Source organism: Dasypus novemcinctus, chromosome 2 (assembly GCF_030445035.2).
Source record: "Dasypus novemcinctus isolate mDasNov1 chromosome 2, mDasNov1.1.hap2, whole genome shotgun sequence".
Lineage (NCBI taxonomy): Eukaryota > Metazoa > Chordata > Mammalia > Cingulata > Dasypodidae > Dasypus > Dasypus novemcinctus.
In genome coordinates, this window is record NC_080674.1 from 42,483,349 (window position 1) to 42,502,401 (window position 19,053).

Genomic DNA, 19,053 nt, shown 5'->3' on the forward strand with positions numbered 1-19,053 from the left:
AGGTGAAACATGAAAGGTGATCACACAAGGATGAGCACCACAAATGATATTATTACTAAGCTATCCTGACTTGGAAACTGTAGGGAGCCACCCGCTGTGAGACCTATCTACAGCCTCCCACAACATGGCGGAGTTCACAAATCTGCCCTGTCATTTCCTTATTCTTCTCCTCCCTGCTTCTTTGTTCTCCCCCTCCCGCCACTACTCAGGTGACCACAGCAATACGCATGCGCAAGGCGCGAAACTCCGCAGACCCGGTGCGAATTGTCGGCCAATCCCCTCCTTGGACGTCTGCCACCCACAAGACAAGCCTATCACCTATGTGCACATTCCCTTCCCTCTCTATATATTCCCATGTTCTACCCCCAATAAACGAGGCTTGATCAGAACCTTGTCTTGTCTCCATTCTTCTCTCGACTCCTGCCCCACCCTGCTTCTTCCCACAGGTCCCTAGACTCGCCCCCGCCGGCTTGGGCAGGAAACATTGGGAGTTATCAGCAAAAATTCGTTATTTATTTGGGAATTATTAAGTGTCTGCCCCAGCATTTAGCTAATTCAAAGGCAGCTCTGAATATAGACATATTTCCTCAGGACCTGGGTAGGCAAATAGCTATTGCCGACCTAAACAGGAGAAAAATCTCGAGTAAACCTATGGCACTTGGGGAGTCCTGACTGGTGAACTCCATCCTAAGTAACTTGTGGAACTGTCTAGGCGCACCCTGAATGGAACTCCTCAGGGGTGAATGCCCATGCACATTCTTCTACACCCAACTAAACATAGTTTTTTTCAAGACACAGTCTCATTGAGCTATGAACATATTATGGTTGTTCCACTCCTTCCCGCATTTGTCAGCCCCCACCCCTGCCCTCTTCATTTGCCACGGATGACTTCATTTTTATTTTACTGAGAGCATGGAGAATATTCCACCTCACCACCACCATTTGTCCTTCCTTATACTTCTTTGTATCTCCCTCATTTCATTTAATGCTGACTGGGAAAATATCATTCCTCCTTGCCAATAATGACTGCCATTCTTGGTTCCCATTTGTTCCTGCTTCCTGGTAGACTCTGCTCCATTAATTATTCACTTGTATCAAGCAAGAAACATTTCTTAAGCACTTACCCTGTATTCTAGACTGTGTTTCTTCCCTTAACATGGTACGTTCCATCTTAAGCACTGTCTGATCTCTTCTACCTGAAAGAGACAAAAAGCATCCTCTCTTTCCATTAGTCCCCTCACTCTACCTACCAGCTGATTTAGCTCCTTCATTTCACAGCCAAACTTCCTGGAACAAAAGTCTATATTTGCCATTTCTCTATCTTTATCATGCTTGAGTGGCCTCATGGCAGAGTGAAGGTTGGAAGTGTTCTGTGATAGAGAGCTTGAGTTTGACTTCAGACTCTACCACTCTTGTGTTAAGCTGAAATTTTTTATGACTCGATGTGGGGCCTTGGGAAAGTTGCTTGACTTCTCTGGGTCTTCATTTTCTCATCTGTGAGATGGCCACATATACACACCTTGCAAATGAAATGAGGTGCTATCCATAAATTACCTGATATATCATAGATCTTAACAAATGGTTCTATTCTTCTGAGCTATTACTTGATATGGTTGCATCATAATACATTGAAGTTTACCTACCTCAATTATATCTAAAACCTTTCCCCAACCAGTCATGCCCAATCCCTGTTTTGTTAGGGTGTCTTAGAATGGACAAAGTATCAGGAAGTTTAACTCTAAATATTTAAATCCATTCCATTAGGTAGCAAAACAACCTAATACTACTTGAACTTTCTTGGCTCCCCAAAATACCAAAAGCAAATTTCAACATCGGAAGCTGAATGATTTGGCAAAAGAATACATGAGCTGGAGTCATCCTGACCAGAGAGTGATAACTAATTCTGCAAAGTACTAGCTATAGGACACTGGGTAATTTGTTTACGTCAGTTATGGGACTACTGATTTCTAACTTGCAGGGTTATCATGAGAATTAGAAACAATACCTGCACCTGCCTAGTACATAGCAGGCATTTAGAGTTCCTTAGGAATTTTCCTAGAACTTGTAGTCTTGTGGTCTACGGAAGGGCAGGGTCTTAATACACCTCTGGGTGCACATTTCTTTCCATCTGTGCAGAAAGACTGGGGTAACCATACTCACAAAACTTATTTTTTAAGTTTTCTAAACTGCCACTTGTACCTAAAACAACATGCTAATTGCTGCACATTTGATCATTTTGTAGATAGCAAACTTTGGAAAAGCCACACATGTTTACAAGGTGCAGTGAGGTTGTCCTGCTGTTCCGTTGATTTTAATAACTGTGCAGCCTAAAGCAACTCAGTGAGCACTCCTTCATTTGTACACAGAACACTCACACTACCTTTATTTTCTTTACTATTGCCATAATCTTCCTTTTCATTTATTTCTTCATTTTCTGTCATCATCCATGTATGCCCCACAACACCCTCTATATAGTGTATATAATAGGGCATTTAATGTTTTCTCAATTTGGATTTTTCTTTCCCTTTATTCTTTCCTTTTAAGAAAAGACAAGTTGTCTTTTTTTAAAGCTAGTTTTTAAAAAAGCAAATAGGAAAAGAATACCTGCACAGTAAAACATTTAAAAATGCAAGTGGGTACAACTATGAGAAAGTCTCACATCCTATTCAATTAAATGATTTTAATATATTACTGTTTTTTAACTATCAGTGTAATCTAATTTCAGAACATATGCATCACTTCCTAAATAAATCTTGTACCCATAAGCAATCACTCTCTATCTTCCCTCTCCTACCTTAGGCAATCTACTTTCTGTCTCTATAGATTTGTCTATTACGGACATTTCATACTAGCAGACTCATACAATATGAAGTCTTATGTGACTGACTTATTTCACTTAGGTATTTCTACAGTTCATTCATGTTATAGCACATGTAAGTACTTCATTCATTTCTATAATTGACTAATATTCCATTGTAGGGATATACCCTATTTTCATGAGTTGATGTACATTTGGGTTGTTTCCAATTTGGGGCTATTATGAATAATGTTGCTATGAATGTTCATGCATAAGACTTTGTGTTGGGACATATGTTTGCATTTCTCTGGGGCGTATGCTAAGAGTGGAATTGCTGGGTGACTGTGTTTAAGCTCTTGAGAAATTATAGGTTATTTCTATCTTTTAACATTTTAGACAATGCCATCACAATTATGAAAATATTCTTGCATTTATGTCTTTGACCACAAGTATAAATATATTTATAAGAGAAATTCCTAGAAAGTGGAATTTTTAGACCAAAAGAACTGAGTATGGGTGCCGCAATGATGAGGGAGGTTGTTGGAGTGGGAGGAGTTGGAGAGGGGTGAGGGGTATACAGGAATCTCTTATATTTTTTAGTGTAACATTTTTTTTTGTGATGTATATATCTTCAAAAAGATACAATTTACAAAAATGATGTGGTTGGGGAGTGGGGAGTGGGTTATATGGAAACCTCTTATGTTTTTTGTTTTTTTTTAATGTTTTTTAATGTAACATTCCTTGTGATCTATTAATTTTAAAAAATTAAAAAATAAAACCATTTTGATAGAGACTTAAATTATTAGTCTGTTCATATGCCACTTGAGCCCTAAATCTCAGCAGTGTTGCAATGCTTACTCTCCAGTTCATCAGGCTTGCCCAGGACAACTAACAAAATGACAATGATAGACAATGCCTATTCCAAAAAAAAAAAACAGAATATTTACAACTGAGAACCAGACAGTTCCATCCACCTGCATCTGTCCCATGGGATCTAAGCCCCCTCTCAACTGGAAACAGTGGGCATCACCATCCCCAGATCCTTAAGACTGAGGAATGAAGAAACATAAGGGAAGAATGTAACTATGGACCACAATAGACTTATTATTATTCTAGTAATGGAAGAACTTATAACATTGATATAAAGGCAGTGGTCACCAGAGGCTCTGAGGGGAGGAAGATGGAAGAATAGGTGCAACTTGGGACATTTTGGGGACATCGGAATTATTCTGAAAGACATGGCAATGATGAATACAGGCCATCATACATTTTGTTAAAACCTATAAAAATGTGCAGTACGGAGAGTAAACTACAATGTAAACTATTGACCATGGTTAGAAGCAATGTTTCAGTATGTGTTCATCAATTGTAACAAATGTTCCACACTACTGAAAGATGTTGTTAATGGGGAACGTGTGGGAGAGGGAGGGGGTGGAGCATATGGGAATCCCCCTATACTTTCGATGTATCATTTATTGAATCTAAGACTTCTTTAAAAATAAAAGACAAAACAAAACAAATACACACACACATTTTATAAATAATGCCACTTAGCAAGATTTTACCAATCTATGTCTTCTCCAGAATACTTATTTTCTATAACCTCATTAACATGTGCACTATCACACTTTTTGGTCTTAATTTTGATGGGTAGAAATGATCACATTTTAATTTGCATTTCTATATTTATATTGAGTTTGAGCATCTTTTATGTTTATAAAACATTTTTATTTGTGTCTCCTTTTTATAAAGAATGTTAGAAGTATAGAATCCTAATTAGTCAAGTAGCTGGAAAATTGAATATACCTCTTTTATGGATTATACCTGACCTGACAGAATATCATATACAATATTAGAATATGAGTAGATATTGCTGTTTATACTAAATTATCTTCAGAAGCTTTCAGAGGTAAGGACTTGAAACCTTTGGGTCACAAGCTTAGAAAACTTAGTTTCATGGAATTTTTCCTTGTTCTAATTTAAAATCATCTTTTTTTTTTTTTTTTAACTTTCACAGGATTAGTAAACCATGGTGAATGGGAAATTTTGAAAACGTATTTAGTTGAGAACACACTATTGTAACTATATTAGTAAGAAATCTTTTGCTTTGAAAGTTAGCCACCAAGAAAATGTTGGCCAGCTCAGAATAGTCTATCAAAATGGGAAAAAAAGTAATACTGAAACACCAGTGTTTTCACAAATAAAGTAGAAATTGGAATGGAGGTGAAGAAGCAGACTTCGAAACAAATATGATGAACAATGACAGGAAAATAGTAAAGAAAGGTTTTTTAGCTCTATCTTAAACTCTCTCCATCTCAGTGCCTCTAAATATCTTTTTTAATTCTTAAAAATTCACTTCCCCTAAAGTTTATTATTCAATTATATGTGATCATGAAATGTAAATTTTTTTATAGATCATTTTGTTTATTTTCATTCATAAAATAACAAATTCAAATAAAGCAATAATTTGACAGAAGATTAGCTGACTTTTGAGTCTTTTCTTTCTTTTTTTTCTTTTAGAATTCAAGCATTACTTAAAAAAGGAATAAAGTCAGTCTATAAGAAATGTTTTTGATGGATGATCATAGCTTACAGAGCTCCTCTTTCCCTCTCTAAGATAGAGAATACTTAGGCAAAAGAGGATAACCAAATTTCTTTTTTCAAATGCTAAAAGGAGTTTTGTTTCAAAAGTATTGTAATAACTTATATAAGAGTAAAGAAAGTGCTAGAACTCAACTTTTAAAAACATGCTCAGCTTCAATTCACTGTTTTATTTGTTCAGGGAATCGTGAACATTTGGGTGAATCAATATGTAGAAATACTTTGAGAACACTTTTTAAGTGAAATCAACATAACTCAGATATGTAACATTTAAGAGCAGAGAAGGAATAAACACGGATGTGGCGGAGGCAGTATCGCAGCCTCATGGAGAGGGGCAAACAGGAAAAATTAAAGCAGCTCCTCCACACGACTGTCTAGGGGAGCCAGGCAGGAGCCTGCCTCGGGCCAGCAGCTGGAGCGTGCGGCTGCGGTGAGCAGGAGATGACGGTCCTGTGGACAGGTGTGCCCATTACCAGCTTCAGCTCACTCTTAATAGGGGAAGACTCAGTCTAGATTTTCCCATGAAATATTCCAATGTTGAATGTTGGCAAACTAAGAAAACAAAACAAACCAGAAAAGAAACAGACAACTCATGACACAAAACAAAGCACACTTGTGGGCCATATTGTCAATAAACACCTTCTTTATGGAAAGGAATAAAAGAAAAGGTTTATTAAGGGAAATTGCTTATCCAGGGATTCAATCTGGGAACCAGGCCTGTCCTGCTGAAACTAAGAGGTTTGAAAAGGGTAAGTTAGGGATCAGGTAAAGAGTCATAATGAGCTGGGGAAAGAAGACCAGAACCATAAGAAAGAAGGTAAAGCTTCCTTGTAGCACCTGCGCAGAGCTGGTGCTCTCAGCGAAAGCCCAAAAGGAGAAGTAAAGGGGACTGAAAGCGGCCTCAGCACAGTGTGTCTTTAAGAAGTGCAACTGTGTAGACAGATGCCTGTAAGGAGAAGTCAATGAAATGATCCCTACTTCTACTATGGCAATGACTATTATTAACTGTTTTTGCTATTTTTGGAAAATCACCTACATAGAAGAGAGGAAGGGCATAAAGTCAAGAGATAGCTCAGAAATATAAGACTATAAATCAAGACCCAGAGAAGAGAAGAGAAGAGAGAGTATAAAGCCAGACAGAGAAGGGCAGTGCAGCAAGAAGAATACATTTTTAGAAATCAGAAATCCTTTCTTCCCCTCTCTTCTTTTCTTGAAAAAAAAATTAAGTATTTAAAATTTTGTAAATAATGCATGAATACATTTTTTGGAAAAAGTTTTACAACATAAAGTAAAATTTCACTGTTACTTTTCACTCCCCAGTCCTCACCCTTTCTTGAGGCAACCACTGTTTATCTTTGCAGAACATTTATGCTTTGACCCACATATGTATGACTTATGAGGTTAAAAATACACATAATTTTGTATGTTAAGGTAAGCGGACTTGGCCCAGTGGTTAGGGCGTCCGTCTACCACATGGGAGGTCTGCAGTTCTAACCCTGGGCCTCCTTGACCCGTGTGCAGCTGGCCCACGCACAGTGCTGATGCGCGCAAGGAGGGCCCTGCCACACAGGGGTGTCCCCGTGTAGGGGAGCCCCACGCGCAAGGAGTGCACCCCATAAGGAAAGCCGCCCAGTGCGAAAGAAGGTGCAGCCTGCCCAGGAATGGCATCGCACACACAGAGAGCTGACACAAAAAGATGATGCAACAAAAAGAAACACAGATTCCTGTGTCGCTGACAACAACAGAAGCAGACAAAGAAGAACACGCAGCAAATAGACACAGAGAACAGATAATGGGACGGGGGAGCAGAATAAAAATAAAAAATAAATCTTTAAAAAATTTTGTATGTTAAATACTGCGTTACATATATTGGGTGAATCTTGTTTTTAGTAATTGTGGCAGAGTATATGGATATTTTGTGGATGGCTTAGCCTTTTTCCCACTTGATTACAAATGATACTGCAATAAGCATCCACTTATTGTTGTGGCAGTTTGATCAGAAAATACCGTACTTACAACTAATCTATTCCTGTGCATGTAAATTTATTGTAGGTGGGACATTTTGATTAAATTATTTCAGTTAAGTGCCTTTGGTTAGATTGCCCTTAATCCTCTCACTGGAGTCCTTTATAAATGGAGGAATAAAAAGCCACAGGCACAGGAAAAAACTGCAGAGACAGAGAGGAACCCAGGTGCTGAGAGGAAGCCACTTTAGTCAGAAGCTGAGAGCAAAGAGGCCGGGAGAAGAGGAGAGAGGCAAGCAGATGCTAACCGTGTGCCTGATCACCCAAAGCTGTAGCTCGGTGAGAAAGCACCTCTGATGATGCCTTGATTTGGACATTTGCTTGGGCTCAGAACTGAAAGATTTTCACCTAATAAATCCCCATTGTAAAAGCCAACCCACTTCTGTATATTGCTCCCAGCAGCTTTTAGCAAATGTAAACACATGCTTCTTTCTCTCTCTCTCTGTATCTATATCTATGTCTATGTCTGTATGTCTATATCACCTGTATCTGTATCTATCATCTATTAATATATCATATCTATAATCTATATGTATATGTATACCTATAATCCACATCTATATCTATATCTAACCAGTATTTTTCCAGAATCGATATCAAGAAGTAGAATTGCTGAGAGAAAGGATTTACACATTTTATATTTATATAGGTACTATCTAATTTAGACTTGCCAAAGATTTATCTCCTAGGACGCTTTCTTATTGTTAGATATTTTGAATCATTTTTAATTTCTCTAATACAACCACTGAATCTTTTTGAGCCTCAGTTTAAACAACAAAATGATTTTAAAAACTACTTTATAATAATTATTCATAATAACATTAGTTAACAAAAGCGTTCGTCATAAGTGCCTAGCTCACATTTGACATTTCATAAACGTTAATTCCCTTTCCTTATTACTGATTCCTTAGTGAGGGAAAAATTTATCAAACTAGATGCAGTTGTATAATTTTCTCATAGTTCTATAAAATCTTTGCAATTACAGCATTTGTTTAACTGTTGAGGAAATTTTTTATTTTTTAATTTGTCAATTTTTAAATTAAAGTGTCTGAATAGGCATATTTCTTTTGAGTTTAGCATTGCTACAATACTATGTTCTATGTAAAAACTCAATTTTCTCACCATATTTGTCTTTTTCAATTATGGTGAAATCTGGTTTTGTAGCTCATCGTGACATCACTTGGCCTTTACCTGTTCTTTCTTTTTTTTAAGTCTGAGACAGATAAACGTATGCATTACCGGCCCCTTATGTAAATATATGCTTACAAAAATTTTTTAAAAAGATTTCCCCTGAAATGAACTCACAATTTAAAAATTTGTGTGAAAACTTGATGTTTGCGAATGTCTGAGGTTCTAAGATTGAAATACACTGCCCTAGCCATCTAAAGCTCAGTCAGATTGATCAATTGCACTAAAGAGATCTACCCTTCATTTATCTCATCTGCAAGTCTTATTAGTGATTCTAACCTCTAGTGTCAAATAACACCAACTTTTACAGTTCCTAAATTAATTCATAAATCCTGCCACTATATTATAAAAATTAAGTTGAAATCATATAGTCACATTTACCACTGTGCTTCTCATCTTGTATGAATGAAGACCTGTGATAGGACTACACCACAGACAGGCAGCGTACAATACACACCAAACTCAAAATCATCTTGTAGAACTGGGGACACCTGAAGAGTTATGTTCACCTAACATTCTCCAACCTGATTTCTCCCAGTATGCTTTGCTCTATAAAAAACTCTGTTATTTATACTTATTTTGGTAAACCTTATGTTTACAAATTGTGTCACATTATTTTCATCAAACCAATGTAGTCCTTTACAAGACTTTATCAAAAGCTCATACAACTCAATTTGCTCATAACAGCTTATTGAGATGTATATTGCAGATTTAGAAGACAGGAATTATATTTAAAGAAACCTTGCCAAGATCTCTCTAACTAGGATGGTATTAAGCAGAAAGAAGTATAAGTTAATCAGTTTGCGACAAGAAAAAGCTAATATACAATGGAGGAAAATCAATAATGCACAGCAATCATAGAAAAACTTTGGAGCAACCTTATATCATAGATGAAATATCAATAAATTATTGCATAGCTATTTTAAAGCTAAAATATATTTGATATATAAATGCCTTCATTGAAATAAGACTCTTAATTCTAGGAAGGAATTATATTTTAGCCTGATTAAGTCAGCATTCAACTGTTTAGAGGTTGATTATTAGGTTATTTACTGAACTGATATCTATACAGTGGGTGTCAAAATTTAGGGTACTTGATTATTTGGGGACATATTAATATTTCATAAACACATTCTAGGAACCCATCCCCAGAGGTTCTACCTCACCTTTGGGTGGGGTTCAGGGGTTTACATTCCTGTTTAGCATCCCAAGGAGCTTTGATGCATGTGGCCTATGCGCCACACTTTGAGAAACAGTTGTTTTTTTTTCCCTTCAGAAACTCAAGCCACTTAATAAGGACAATAATGACACTGGCAAAACTTTTAGATTAAGGTATAAGGCAAGGTCAGGGATTTCAGGTCAACTGCCTTGGAAGAAGAAAGTCCTATGACTTAGAAAATTAATTAAGGAGACTCGCATCGAAGCACCGCCCCACCCTGAGCCCTCATAGGTAGTCTGATCTGCCTCTGAGAATGGCCAGTTCAGATGAGGCAATGTCCAGGGAAAGTCCTTTTTAAATTATTTCCCTCCCACATCAACAACCTCTTCCTTCATTGTGGCACATCCCCTGCACCCGGCGAATACATTCTGGAGAACCACTGCAGCACATGGACAGTGGTCCACATTGTAGTCCACACTCCCCCCACGGGGGCCACGGCAGGACACACAGCGTCCAGCACCCGTCCCTACAGCACCACCCAGGACATCTCCAAGTCCTGTAAATGCCCCACACCATATCTCTTCTTCCCTCTCCCTGCCCTCAGCAGCCACCGTGGCCACTTTCTCCACATCAAGGCTGCAATTTCTTCCCTTACTAATCACGATAAGAAGAGTGGTTCTTAAAGTGTGGGCCCAAACCAGCAGCATCTGCATTGGGAGAAACTGTCAGAAATGCAGATTCTTGGGCCTGCCTCAGACTTACTGAATTAGAAACTCTGACGGTGGGGCTGAGCAATCTGGGTTTTAATAAGCCCTCCAAGGGATTCTGACGCACACTAGGGATTGAGAACCACTGGTATGGAATACGTGGTGGCTATGCATTGTCCTCTTTGAAGCTCAGCGTAAAACTCTAAAAGATGGTGAAAAGGAATGAAGTCCGGATGCATTCTACAACATAGATGAACCCTGAAGACATCATTCTGAGCAGCATAAGAGACACAGAAGGATAAATATTTTATGATCTCACTGATATGAAATAAGTAGAATAAGCAATTCGGAAAGTCAGAAACTAGAATACAGGTTAGCAGGGACAGGGGTAGGGGTTGGGTGTGGGGAGGTAATACTTAAATTGTACCAAGTTTCTATTTGGGTTGATCATAATGTTTCAGTAGTGGATGGTCATGATGGTAACCCAACATTGTGAACACAATTAACAGCACTGAATCATATATTTAAATGGAGTTCAAAGGGGAAGTTTAGGTTGTGTACCAGAATAAAAATTTTTTAAAAAGAATAAATTAAAAATATATAAAAGGCTGGGAAGAGACTGGTAACTTCAAGTAGACATTATACTGCAAAAGTGTGCAGCTTGTTGCCTGAAATGTTTATCATCACAAAAAAACTCCCTTTCTTCAGTCTTGAACTACAACTTGCTCATTTTTGACATTCAGTAAAAGCCTATCAGCTACTAGCTGGCACTTCCAGTTAGTGCTTCTTTATTCTTCCTTCTGGTTATCATTTGCCTTGTCTAATCAAGCCATACTTATATGGGCCAACTATAGTTAAAGAGAACTTGGTGATTACAAAGTGGCAAAGCTGGTTAAGATGCCACAGCACTACCCCTTTGTAACCAGATGAATAGGTAAGTGACAAGCAGGGGTGGAATATGATGAAGGCAATGTGGGAAAACTGGAAGATGACATTGTAGATTGTAAAGACTGGGGAAAAGAAGACAGAGTGGTCAGAAGTCTTTAATGTATTATTTATATAACCCTGACCACCAGTTTTCTATAGAGAAAGCGAAGAGAACCAGACAACGTGGTTTCCAATAAAATTGCAGGGGGTCGGGGAAGAATTTCTTTTTGACCAAATATGATAAGCCATATATGTGAAATACTATATGCCATATACTTATGGAAGAAATGACAAAGGAATTAGCATCTTAGTACCTAGAGACAGGACCATAAAACCTCAGGACTGGAAACTTGTGTATTTACTGTTCTGGTGACTTTCATACGGTTTGACACTAAATAAACCTGGGGATACTTTATGAGGCGATTTCTGCTTCTAGGTAGGACTTTGAATCACAGAATGGAGAGGATTGTTTAGCCTTAGAGACCACATAGCATAGTGTAACCCTAAAACACACCCTCCATTCTTATTAAAGATGAGAAAAGATAAGAAATCTGAGGTCCAGATGAATTTAATGAATCACCCAAGGGCACAAAGCTTAAAATCACAAGACCCAGACTGGTTTCCTGATTCAAATCTGAAATTCTTTCTGCCATCCCATATAATTGAAATGAGTTCTCCTTCTCCATCTTTCTCTGTGTTCTGTCTCTGTCTCAGTCTCTCTCTGAGAAGAGTGAAGTGCTCCAAGGACAAAGGCAAATACAGATCAGCTCCCTGCAAAGACAGCATCCCTTCCATGAGAGCTGCCGCTCTGCAGTGTTCTCCTCACACTAGGCACCTCGTGTTCAGAGTCCCAAGTCACTTTCATATTAACCTTAGAACAGCATGATGCATGATTAGAGAGACACATGCTGTTACTACAAACGACTTTATTAACAAAAGTGAGTTTGTTTAAAGTAAAACAATAAAACATATAATAACCTGCAACCTCGGATAATCACACAAAAGTCTTCAGTTGGCACCGATTACCTTTAGTGGTTTTCCTTTAAAAGTGCCAATACTTTAAAAAACTGTCATTAACGTTGGGAAGGGAAACAATAAAGATTGAAACAGAATTTTTCCGAAATGAGGCTTTTTGTTAAGTTTAAAAGAAAAACAAAAATAGCAACACAACTTCCTTATTTTCTGATTGAACTCGTTTCATGTGCTAGTCATTTGGTGTGGCTTCCCAAACCCACTGAATGGAGCTAGGGTGGGCTGTGAAAAGAAATACACTGGCAAAACCATGGCTGTTATAAGCAGAAGCAGCCTAATTTCCAGAGCCTGGGTTGTTACCATTTCAATTAGTCATTATGCCCAGAAAGGAGGAAGGCAGTTGGCCTTGTTCTTATGTACATTAAATTTATCCTCATTTGTGTTACACATTATCTTTCTGACTTTGAAAGATGTGGATACTGACTCAGGAACTTTTGCCCTGGAAACCCTGGAAAATAACTCTTTGACAGCTGTCATTATCTGCAGGCATTCAGGGCCCACACTTATTATTTCGGTACCGTCCTGAATTTGGTAACATGACACAGCAGACCGGCAGGCTTGAGGCTAGACGCTTTAGCGGGTTTCCTGAGGACTCTGGCTAACCTCCAAAATTTATTGTTTTTCTTGCTACCTTCTTACTATGGTGTCGTGGGTCCCCAGAGAAGCTTTTAGTTCCTTGGGGAACTAACAAACTGAAAAGGTCTTGGGACGGAGCTGTAAACACCTACCTGTTCCTTTAATTTCACAGATTCCTAGCATGGGGAGGCACTTTCAGGGGATCTAATTCAACCCTCTCATTCTACAAAGGACAAGGTCACCCAAAGTTGATAGAGTTGGTTCCAGAATGGAGTCTCTTGACAGTAAGCCCAACTATATTGCCCAATTTGACAAATGCGGTCAGGTTAGGTTCTCTAAGACTTACAATGCTTGTACTGTTGATTGTCATCAGATTAGGATATCATTTAGGATGCCAATTTCTTTTTCCAGTAAGCTTTGCAAATTTTGCAGTTGCATCACTTCAAATAAACTTTTGAACCCCCAATTTTATACATAAAAAGGGGCACCAACCAAATTTTCAGCCCTCTTTATTGTTTCTCTCAAGTTCTTGAGATCGTATGTGCATTCGTGCATACTTTGTCAGATAAGGTATCTTGCAATTCTGGCTCTGAACAACAAAGTTGCTGAAGCTGTTAGAAGTTGCGAGAATACCCACTTCCTACTTTACTGGTGACATATAATTTTGCAAAGCTCTTCCACTCAGCTTCCCCATCTTGAGCAAAATTAAGATTTAGAGCAACGATTTCAAGTTCCTTTTTATGCTGTTTCTGCTCTGTACAGTAAAACCACTTTCCTAGCAATTACAAAATGTTTTTCATCTGTGAATTTGAATCATAAGTACTATTCTGTTACTTTGCATTTATCTCATGCAGCATTTTCCCCAAAGTGGGTTCCCAGGAACATTGGTCCTACTGAGATAATTTTAGGGAAAAAAAAGTGTCTGTGGTCAAATACAGTTTGGAAATTGCAGCAAACTATGCTCCATTTCGATGTTCATAGTGCTCATTAATGTATTAAAGACCTTATGCTAAAAAACTAATTAAACTTTGTTTAACCCAGGATTTCCCAAACATATTTTAATCACTTTTTCCCTGAGACATTTATTAACATCCTGCAGAACTCCTGGAATGTGTGAACGGCTGAGAGGATCAACATCTACTGAGTGAGTACTGTATGCCTCACAGTGTTCCAAGTACTTTATGGGGATGAAGGTTTTTTTCCCAATGCTCATATAACAAAGTACAAACTCAGTCTCCAGAGTCAGAAAACATAGGCTGTAAGTTGTTTCCCAGGGAAATGTGGACTAAATGCTTGATTTTTTTTTTTCTATACAAGCCAATAAGTCTTTCTAGCCTGTAATAGCAAGAGGTGACCTTACAGAGAGCTCACTATCGTGCCAGGCACTATTTTAAGGGCTCTGCTTATGGAAATTCATTTACTCCCTCAACAACCTTATAAGCTAGATAGCACTAGAGTTCTCATTTGTAGGCGAGGAAATGATGCAAGTTATGAACTTGCCCATAGTCTCCCTGCTACTGAGGGGCAGAGCTGGGATTCAAATCCAGACAGTCTGGCTCCAAAGCTTGTGCATTTGATCCCTACGCACTATTTCCCATGGTACAGCTGAACTGGATTTCCATGCAGGAGTAAGGAATGTGGGAGCGAGTAGGAAAAGGAAAAGAAAAAAGATGAGACCTCCTTTTTTTCATTCCCAGGGGACAGGGAACAAGATACGTAAGTTGTATTTTTTTACAAATATATTTTATTTTATTATTATTTTTCAGGAAGTACCAGGGATTGAACACAGACCTTGTACATAGGAAGCAGGCACTCAACCACTGAACTATACCTGCTCCCTGTAGGTTGTATCTTTTTTAGTAACTTTTCACTTCCCATTGCTGGCTACTTCTCCCACACGTACTCTAAATTACAGAAAAGTTCACCCCGCTGCAAAGTTCAGCTTTCAAGTCTCTCCAAATTTCTGTACATGCACATCTATACCCTTAGAGCCTCTCTTCAACCTGTCTCCTTTGCTCTCACTTGCCTGGTTTATTCCTACTCCAATTCTGGGGCTCAGTTTAGGCATCGGTGCCAATAGAAAGCTTCTGTTCCCAATCCTTTAGGGATTTAGTCTCATAGCACCCACTACCCTGTATTCTCTTTACCTTAGTGCTTATTGTATGGTAATTAAGTGCCAGTTACTATCTGTGGCTTCTTTTTTTTTTTTAATTAACTATCCTTAACAGTTTTTTTTAAGTACTAATTTATAGTGATTTCACTAGTTCAATTTCTTGGTAATTTTTTTTTTAAAGATTTATTTATTTATTTCTCTCCCCTTCCCCTCCGCCACAGTTGTCTATTCTGTGTCTATTTGCTGCGTGTTCTTCTTTGTCTGCTTCTGTTGTTGTCAGTGACACGGGAATCTGTGTTTCTTTTTGTTGTGTCATCTTGTTGTGTCAGTTCTCCATGTGTGCGGTGCCATTCCTGGGCAGGCTGAACTTTTTTCACACTGGGTGGCTCTCCCTACGGGGCACACTCCTTGCATGTGGGGCTCCCCTACGCGGGGACACCACTGCATGGCAGGGCACTCCTTGTGTGCATCAGCACTACAGGTGGGCCAGCTCCACACGGTCAAGGAGGCCCGGGGTTTGAACTGCGGACTTCCCATGTGGTAGATGGACGCCCTAACCATTGGACCAAGTCCGCTTCCCTATCTGTGGCTTCTTATGGAAAGCAAACTTCAGTAGAGCAGAGACCTCTTGCCACTATTGGATTCCTAAGGTCTAGCCCAGTACCTGGCACATTTTTGGAGCTCAATAAATATCCGCTGCAATTCATAACTGCAACATTTCCCAGTGGTGCACTATGTCCAAAATAATTATTCCCCACCCAAGATTTCCTTTTTTCTAATGCGTAACCAGGAAAATTATATCAGACCTTATAATGCTGTTGAAAGAAATGAGGAGTCCATTTCTACTCAAGCTATCTCCCTTGTCCTGTGACATTTGCACGTCTCACCATTCTTCCTATGCCCTGCTCCACTTAATTCCATTCTTCCTATCCTTCTGAGTTACAAGGAGATCCCTTGAAGCAACACAGTGATGGGTGTGGATGGACTCTCAGGGAAGGTCCTGTGGAGACTGACTCATTTGGGGAACACTTTGTGGGTGGAGCGTTCTCCCCCTCCATGGTGATCTGGCCAGGCATCCTGGCTCTTCAGGGGTATAGTACACGAAAGAGGCAAGCAAAAATGTTATGGCAACAGATGCTATTGCTGCCGTCAGAGTGGTAAACGGTGGTAGGTGTTACCCACCGAATGCTGGTCTAGCGAAAATTAGTGTAGGAGAGGCAGAAGGCAACTCCAGAGGAGACCAGGTACTTTCTTTCCCTCCTGCCTCTACGTATATGTTATAATTATGTGAGTAGTAAACCCTGAAATTTTCTTATAATCAGGCTATATTATCCTACATTTTCCATTGTTAGTGACTATTTTATCAATATAAATCTAAGAGATTAACATAAGGTGATCATTTTTTCCACATATGTGGCAATAGAATTTTAGGTATTGGCTCACCCAGTCACTCACTCATTCATTCAACCAATGCTTGCTAAGGATGCATTTTGCTAGATCTGAGGGGAAACTAGATGATGAGTTGGACGTAAAGCTTCCTCTGACTTTATGGAACTCACAATACACAAGGATTTAGGTACAGAAATAGCAATTTATGAAATGTAATGTGTGATATCAAAGGAAATGTTAATTCAGTTTTGGCCAAATAAGAACTAAGTACAGGTGGGCCAGCTAGATCAGCACTGTCCAGGAGAACATTCTGGGTTGATGGAAAAGTTCAAAACCTATACAGCAACCACCAGCCACAGAGGGGTACTGAACACTTAAAATGTGGCTAGTGCAACTAGGAGATGGGTTTTCTTATATTATTTAATTAATTTAAATTTAAATAGCCACCTGTGGTAAGTGTCTACCTTATTGGACCATACAGATCTAGAATATAGTCTTTCAAGTAGTTAGAAATGTAAAATCTCAGCAAAACATTGGGTCACAAGAGGGAGGCTGGAGTGTTAATGATGTTGAGTGTGAACCAAAGCTCCTCTGAGCTCCAGAGCCTTGTAGCAACCACCTGCCTGTCTGACATCTCAAAGGAATCTTGATGATTCCTCAAATTGAACATGCTCAAAATTAAAATTGTAATTCTACCTCAAATTCTGGTCTTTCTCCCCAAACCGGTGACCATCCAATGGCTCAGATTAGAAATTGGTAGTTATCCTTAGTCCCACCTCTTTCTCACCCACACAGCTAATCCATCATTTTCTAATCTAAGTATCTATCAAATTCATAATTTTCCCCATCTCTACTGCCATCCTCTTATTCCAAGCTTTTGCCTGGATTACTGCAATGGTCTTCGATGTTCTCTTAATACTGCTGTTAGAGCAATCCTTCCCGAACATCAAATCCGATCAGGACACTCCCATATTTAGCTAAAGCCCCAAGTTCTTAACAGGGCCTATGAGTCCTTGCACGGCTCGGCCCTGTCTACCTCCCCAGTACTATATAGTCCCATCTTTTCAGCTTTTATTCCATTTCCTGCATTGCAACCTTCACTCCCCTACTTATTGTTCCCCAAATAATGCTGGTGAGAACCAAGTGCAGGTGGCACATACAGATTCCATTAACATCTGTGTGTGTGTTGCCAAATATTAGACTACCAGCACTTGGTTTCACCAAAATTTGAGGAATCTCCAGAGGCACCGTAAAGCTGCTTCTCAGGAAAAAGAAAAAGTATATATGTGTGTATGTGCACACACACACACACTTTTATTTAAGCCTGGGATCTCTGTTTAGTTAATATGAACCAAATATTTGGCTAATTAAATACAGGGCTTTCAAAGAGAGGCATGTCTAGGGCAGTGTTTTAACTGGGGTGGTAAAAAGGGAGGTAGTAAGTGTCCCTATGCAGCCACAATATGGGAAAACTGGGCTTATTTTAGCCCCATCATATCTCTTGCTAACTGTTCCATCACAGATCCAAATCAGGATGAAAACAAAGAGCCGTAATTTAAGGTCTTTAAAGGTCAAAGTACTCCAAATATTTCTTAAAATTAGGTGCATACAATATTGCAAACATAATTTACAACACTGAATTATATATTTGAATGTGGTTAAAAGGGGACATTTTAGGTTGTGTTGTATGTTACTAGAATAAAAATTTAAAACTAAAAAACAAAAAAGGAAAACTAAAACCATAGAACTGTACAACACTGTGAACTGAATTCTAAATGATGGACCACAGTTAATAGCGCTATTATTAAAAAGTTCTTTTTTGAGTTCTAACAAATGTATCACATTAATGCAAAGTGTTAATAATAGGGTGGTATATGGAACTCTGTATCTTATCCATGATTTTTTCTGTAAACCAACAACTTCTCTAGTTAAAAAGACTTTTTAAAAAAAATTGAGTGCACTGCTGAAGATAGAGGAGTAAGTAACAGAAACCGCTGTTTGTGCCTCTACTTTCCTTACACCAGTCGGCACCTCTGCCCTACATCCCTGTAGTTTCCTTGACTGTTTGCTATTATTATTATTAATTTTTCCGGATGTTTCAGAAAAATTTCATTATCTTCAAAAGTTGTTGAGGACAGAATTGTCTTCATAGGGAAAAGGAAGCAAGTTGCAGGCAAAATTCAACTGACAAAGTCTACAAAGACCCCTACCTCTTCTATTAATTAGTATCTCCTTTCCCTTTTTTGGTATTCTCAAACTCTGGTTGAGGAAGGAAGGTGGCTGTGTCCAAGGTGTCTCGATTCATAACTGAAAACAAGTCTGACCTAGTCGTGGCTATTTCAAGAGGCCTTGCAACTTACAAAAGGACTGGCTGGAATGCCTAGCACCACAGGAGAAGGCATGCTGCCCCGGGAACCTTCTATGCTTTTACCCAAGTAAACTGCCAAATGCCAGCTCTAGCAGTGCTTCAGGTCAGCCCAGGGTCCTTCACAAGACCATCTGCCAGTTTACAGGCTGTGCCTTTCCTTGATCTTGCCACT

General features: G+C 38.8%; 1 protein-coding gene across 7 annotated transcripts in view; it reads right to left on the reverse strand.

Annotated features, from left to right (window-relative positions):
• The window catches only part of FYB1 (FYN binding protein 1), a 171,986-nt gene that overhangs the window by 65,026 nt on the left and 87,907 nt on the right, over positions 1-19,053 (reverse strand). For 3 of the 7 annotated variants that reach the window (XM_058308203.2, XM_058308185.2, XM_058308188.2), the window contains exon 3: positions 1,125-1,196. The exons of the other annotated variants lie outside the window; for them this stretch is intronic. In XM_058308203.2, coding sequence (XP_058164186.1) covers positions 1,125-1,196 — 72 coding nt within the window. The remainder of the gene's footprint in view (positions 1-1,124; positions 1,197-19,053) is intronic. 7 annotated transcript variants of the gene reach the window in all.